This window comes from Apaloderma vittatum, unplaced genomic scaffold (assembly GCF_000703405.1).
Source record: "Apaloderma vittatum isolate BGI_N311 unplaced genomic scaffold, ASM70340v1 scaffold37068, whole genome shotgun sequence".
In the NCBI taxonomy this organism is placed as follows: Eukaryota; Metazoa; Chordata; class Aves; order Trogoniformes; family Trogonidae; genus Apaloderma; species Apaloderma vittatum.
In genome coordinates this window covers 655-7,247 of record NW_009731909.1, presented here as the reverse complement: position 1 = coordinate 7,247, position 6,593 = coordinate 655, and the positions used below count along the sequence as shown (strand labels likewise).

The following is a 6,593-nucleotide window of genomic DNA, read 5'->3' as shown; positions in this document are numbered from 1 at the left end:
GGGATACTTCACAATAGCGATTGTATGGGTTGTTTTACCAGAACAAGTTGTACCAACATGGTCAAACTATTTAAAATGCAAGACAATCAGCTGGGGGAAGAGAGGACGCTGGCCTATTCGGGGGTGTCGGGAATATCATCACTAAATGCAAGGAGCAACGCATTCTTACAGTGCAAGCTCAGATACTAACGGCCCTATTATCTACAAGCACTGAAGTTAAACTCAAAAGGAGGTGAATGACAATATAAGAACCTCCCAAACTTTCTGGCAATTACTCTGTAGTTGCTTCCTCACACCAGTCCATTGGAAGTTCACTGTATCCTCCTATTTTTGACTAAACAGGGATATCACACGATATGCTCCCACTAACGCTCCTAGAGTCAGGTGTCCTGTAATTTAAGCTTTTCAGCTCTGGTACTCTGTGGAAGTTATTCCATTTTGGCACAAGTGACAGCAATAGTGTGTGCTCTTCTTTGCTCGTGTATACAGATGTCAGCCAAGAGCATGCAGGAGTAATTCTTAAAGTGATAAAAGATCTTCAAAAGCCTAGGCAGGAGCAATACAATTTAATTAGCAGAGTTAATGCATTTCATCTGGCAAAGGTTAAAGATAACTGAAGGTCTCATCCAGCTCCGCTGAAATCAATTATGTAATTTCTATTTGCTTCCACGAATGCTTGACCAGGACACAACATTTTTAAAAAAGCATTTTCTGCATAAATCTGCTGATCAAATGTTTCATGGAGATAACTTCTAATGTCCTATACGTAGCCTTTGCATGACAGGATATTGTCATAGAAACATTAAAAAAAGGTAAAAAGCTAGGGGACTTAAAAGCTTAAAAGAATCCCTCACAGTCACAAGACAGAGGAAAAATAATAAAAAAACCAAAGCACCAGGTCCTTCATATATTCAGAAAGCACGACAAATCTGGAAATCTTTCTAAATGAAAATCACATAGAAGGAATGGGTTTAGCATATGTGCTAAAGAGTACACAGAATGATATAGACATTTTATCAGTGCCTACTATACATCCAAAAGTCAAAGGGAAGGTCTTATTCCAATATTTCAGACCTGTAGTGTAAGCTGGTTGTACAGGGTCCTACTACAGCCACAAGAGAGAGATTACTTTTCCAAATGACAATCATGGCATGCTAAGATCATTATTTAACAAGTGGAACCATTTGCCTTCTGGACTCCTACTGCATAAAATTACTTACGAAGAGCAACCCAATGATTAGAACAAAAAAGTGCCCCATCCAGAGGAACAAAGGATATACCTTAAGTATTTCACATTTTTGAGAGTTAGAAGCAGGAACAGACCTCCCATAACTCCAAAGCTAAACCATTTTTTATAACTATCCCATGGATAAGTTAGGATATGTGTAAACGGATTTCTTTCTTTAGCTTTCATTTGGAGTCATTTCAGCCATTAGCAAGGGAGCAGTATGTGTGAAAACAGCAACATTATTAACATGCTTGCATTTCAGAGAGGTATCCTCTGAGAGTTTGTCCTGCACCAGTGTTTATCAATGCATACTTACTTATTAATTGTATGTTCATACAGTGCAATGTTACAGTCATTTTCTTCATTCACATCCAAATATTCAACAAGGCCTTCATGCAAGAAGTCTTCAAAATTCCTACAGTTAAATGAAAAAACTACATTAGAAGTACTGCCTTTTCTTATTTTCCTGAAAAAATAAAACTGCAGAATACACATATTGAAGGAATGCAACATGTAGAAGTTAGACTGTACAAATATTTTTACATTAAAAGTTCTGCACATTTTACATATTTAAAGAAAAGTATTTTTTAAAAAATTATTCCCCTTGCTCATTCACCGCTTCACACAATCTGACTAACAAATGTTACTTAGTTGAACAACTATGCAAAATCTTTCTATGTGTACTCATCATCACCACAACTGTAGGCAAACATAAGGATAATCCAGCAAGCTTTTGTGACGGTTTTACAAAATTTAGTTAAAGCTAAATTTAAATGCTTTTGTGTAAGTGTTGTTTCTCAAACTTTGGGTTTGTTTTTTTTAAATCCAAACTAAGAATTTGCAAGAAACTTCAAAATTAATTCTGCATGTGCCTAGTTTAGGGTGGTCAAGCTGATATTCCTTCAAAGTGTTCGGATTTTTCCACTAAGGGAAATGATACTGCCTCAGATGATACTGTCAGAAAGATGAGGCTAGAAGATGTATTTATTCTGTATAATCACCAAATTTCATAGCAGTAACAAAATATGAAGACCAGACTTAATCTAACTTTAAACAGAAACCCTCTAATACATTGATTATTAATTTACACAGGAGAGTAGACTTCTACATAGCTAACACCATGATTGTGAAATACTAACTGAAGTATTTTCACATAGTATTTACTCAGTGAAGATGAATATGGTCTGCTTGAATTGCGTACCTGTACCCCTGAGCCAGTTCTTCCATATGCTTGTTTGTAACGGCAGGTTTTTGCTTCTTGACAATTATGTACGGTCTACAACAAAAACAAACAAACAAACAAAACCAGGATTATCATAGCAAATACCTAGCAGGTAACAATTTATACTTACTGTAAAAATCCCAACCTATTTGATAAACAACTTCTAAAATGTGTCCACCTTTAACTGATATAGCCACATAAATACAGTCAGTAATTATTCAGATTTTGGTTTGATACACAGGTATTCTGAACTGACATACTGTATATAAAATACTCAAAAATTATACAAGAAAAATCAAGATTTCGATTTTGAGGAGGAAGCCTTTCCCCCGCCCCGAAATCTTTAAACTAACATTTCTTAAATTTTACCTACACATTTTGTTGATGGCTTTAAGATTTCCCACATCACAAAGCTAAAAAAAGCATCAAGTTCTAAGGCTATCGCAGAGACTTCATACAACACTGAGTGGCTACATGTAAGAAGGTATTTTGCTGCTACTTACATGATGTAAGTACACGCATTTACTATGGATGACCTCAGATGAATCCATAAATTTCAACAGCACATGGATCTCTGAAGGCTTACTTACCGCAAGAAAACACTGACACAAAGGATGGCATGCAAGAATGAAACATCAAGGGCTGTTGCTATTTGGACAAGTTGCCCTTAGAAAGAGTGGCAAATAGATACAAGATACTTGTGGAGTCCACTCTGAAGTCTAAACAACTGTTGGAAGACTAATGAGCACTTTTAAATGGTTAATAGGGGTATCGGAACAATTGCAGGGTGGGGGGTGCCACAAAGCAAACTTGGCAACTCCTGGAAATCCACATGATTTCACTTGTCTTTTTATGTTACAGACTGGATGTTTTGCTGCATCTCCAAACCTGCAGAATGGCTGATGTTAGCCCTGACTGGGAAAGTGATTCCTCTGCCACTGGACATGCCCCTTCTCTGGATCTCTTGACCAGGTTTGAGTAACTGATGGTTTGTACATGTACTATTCTGGAGTGGCTAGAAGGCATTCAGCAGGCTTTTAGATTCAATTCATAAGGTGGAATGCCAGCTCTACTTGTGACTGCTCCTTTTTTAACTACACACAAAATACGCACACAGCTAGTTCTTGCTAAAATATGGATATATTTACTAATACATTCTGCCTCTCCCAATCTCTGCTTTGTTCATCTTTTCCACTTTGTTCTTTAGGCTAATTACTTGGGCCTGGAGATGCTTTATTTGTAAACAACGTAGCATAGTGCTACCATAATCTGACTGGAGACTCTAGCCTCTACTATAAATCAAACTGATTTTCTGTCTCCAAATACAGTTATAGTCCATTTATATATCTCATTTCAGCCACAGTGTTTACAGTAAGTTCACTAGTGAGATAAATTCTGATGAGATGTTTACCTGCACAATCTCCCTCCATCAGAGGAAATGTAGACACATCTGTCAGAAAGATTTGTAGAGATGGAAACAAATTCATTGATATAACCCGCTCGACGCATTATCCGAAATGTGTTGACTAATTTCTGATGATCACGTATAACACCAAGGATGTTACCTATCCAGAAAGAGAATAAATTATTGGTGCATTCTTTGCATATCCATGATCATGTCTAGCATGCACAGAAGTACTTTTTACTTCTGGCAAATAGTAAGATTTGTCACAGAATTTCCCTCTTCTGACATTGACTCTTTTTCTTTCAGTAAACGTTAAAAAAATGTGTCTGAATTTTGCAGGTCATCTATCTGTTTGCCTCTGAACAGCTTCAGAAACCAAACGGTGTGCTTCATCCAGCTGTCTTCAAATATGTTTCTGCTCAGGTGCCCACTCACCAATTAGTGCACACGCAACCCACATTTCTGAAGTCTGCAATTTCACCTGTACTGGAATGGATCCAGTTTCCAAGAACAAACCAACAAACTTTCCTCCTGCCTCGTCATATATTTTAGAAAGATCTGGTATTTTTCATATATGTGACCACTCACAACAGAATTCCTCCTTCAGTTCAACAAGCTTTTGCTATCTTAGCAGGGCACTTCATCACATACTTAAGCATACTCCAACACATGATGAACAAACAGGAGAGTAAAATTAATTTAAAGAGTCACCTGACCAAAGTAATCTTTTAATATAAAAAATCAGTATGGTGTAATTTTGAACAAAGCATTAAAGAAGGAGACAAAGCATTATAGTTTAAGGAATTTATAAGACAACACAAAGGTCTTTATCACTTAAAGGATTTGTACTTAAAAGATTTTTTGTCCTCTTCCATCACAAGTTTCAATAAGCATCAAATCAGCCACCCACATGCCTGATTCTTTTTATGAATTAAACCCCCAAATGAATAGATTGCACAATACATTGTTTTGCCTCACTTAGTATTAGATCATCTATGTTTGGTAACATCAACTATCTTGTTTCATGCCACAGATTTTGAAGGAAGGGCCCAATATTTCTGCTCTGGGCTCCCTTTTGGATCATAAAACAAGACAGAAAAGAGTGTGTGTGATTTCACTGAACTTTATCTTTCTAAAATACTGCTACAGAAAAACAGAGCAAAGGAATGCAGTTTGGTCAAGTGTTGCTTTTATGTTACTGGGAAAAGGCAGGACTGAAGAACAACTGCTGTTTAATTAAAAGGTAAATGGAGAACTTATTCATGGTGACAGACATTAAATACAAGTCCCTGGAAGCGGATGCTGTTGACAAAAGGCTATTTTTAAATCACAGTTGTGGTTTTCAAAATGTCAGTATTTTGAAATCTGATATCATCATACCTGTTGATTTAGAAACGATCAAACATCAGTTGTAAAAGGAACATAAGCATGCAGATGCCAAACCATTCCTTTACCAGGTAGAGTGCTGGTTTTCAAGGCCTAACTTTTCTAATCATTCACAAAGCAAGTTGCCCTTTAAAAGCTAGTTTCAAAAAGAATAGCATTGCTAAACTTTGCAAACAATTGATGTTTCTTTTCTGTTTTTGAAGGCACTTGCACACATATCTATAAATACATGGAGATTACATTAAACCTAAATACTTCCTGTGAATAAAGCTCTGAAATGGTAAACTCAAGTTATTACAAATTTAGCAGTGTTCTTCTCTTTTAAAAGTATGAATGGCACCTCATCTGGTGAATGCCTGAAAAAAACAAACAAATCTGTAACAGAATATACCTATTTGTGTGCCTATTTATGCAAGTGTGCTTAAAACCACTGAAATTTGAAAAAGCCTCAATTTCCCAGCTACACACATCTGCAGTCAAGAGCTCTGAGGCCAGAGCTTCAGATAACAACGTGCCATCATCCGGCCTGTCCACTTTGCCTGCCCCTATCAGAGTATTACAGATGAAAATCTCCCCACATGGAAAAGAGCGTCTGTGGTTGACTGTGCTCCAAAAACTGTTGGAGGGTTTCGGAGGCCTCACTCTCCATCAGTAACAAATCAGAGGCAGACTGCTGAAAAGTTACGTACCATTAAGGAAAACAAGGAACACATTTGGATATGAAAGTTCTTCACCACAGAGCAAGTTGACATCTTCAACTCCAAGATTACTGGCTAATTTAATAATCGGGCCATCTTCCATATCAGTAGTAATGTGAGTCATGAGGGCAAGGTTTTTAACCAAACCACACGCCTACAATAAAAAAATACACATTTTAACCATCTTATTCCAAAGTATTCATACTATTAATACCTTTTTCTTCCAAAACAGTACTTACAAACAAAAAAAAGTCAAAGTATAAAGTGAAAGAAATGAAACAATTTAACTACATTGAAAATCAGGAAGAAAGAAAAGAATTTTCTGTATCATATTGAAATGTAATGTTTTAGCATTTACAAAATAATAAAATATACAGGCGATGAAACTGTAGTTCCAAAATTATTCGACCATAATAACCTTGTATGTCTCTCTTAAAGCAACAGCCACTTAGAAGCATAATGGGAACACAAAATCAATCTATTTCAAATTGCCAGATAATCTGTAAATTTCAAGACAAACTTTAACATTTTGAAATGAAAAATATCCAAGCATCTTCTGTAGTGGAGACCTGCTAATATTGACTACACATTTAGGCGAGAAAGTTCAGAGTTCTCCCAGGACTTTCTACTCATGAAACAAACAAAAAAAAGAAA

At 36.4% G+C, this 6,593-nt stretch overlaps 1 protein-coding gene across 1 annotated transcript in view; it reads right to left on the bottom strand.

Annotated features, from left to right (window-relative positions):
* LOC104278397 (DNA-directed RNA polymerase III subunit RPC2) overlaps positions 1 to 6,093 on the bottom strand; it is a gene marked incomplete at both ends in the record, with an annotated part of 20,541 nt that extends 14,448 nt beyond the window's left edge. Inside the window, 4 exons of the mRNA XM_009875353.1 lie at positions 1,545 to 1,643; positions 2,430 to 2,504; positions 3,862 to 4,015; positions 5,931 to 6,093. Coding sequence (XP_009873655.1) covers positions 1,545 to 1,643; positions 2,430 to 2,504; positions 3,862 to 4,015; positions 5,931 to 6,093 — 491 coding nt within the window. The remainder of the gene's footprint in view (positions 1 to 1,544; positions 1,644 to 2,429; positions 2,505 to 3,861; positions 4,016 to 5,930) is intronic.
* Positions 6,094 to 6,593: the final 500 nt, after the last annotated feature.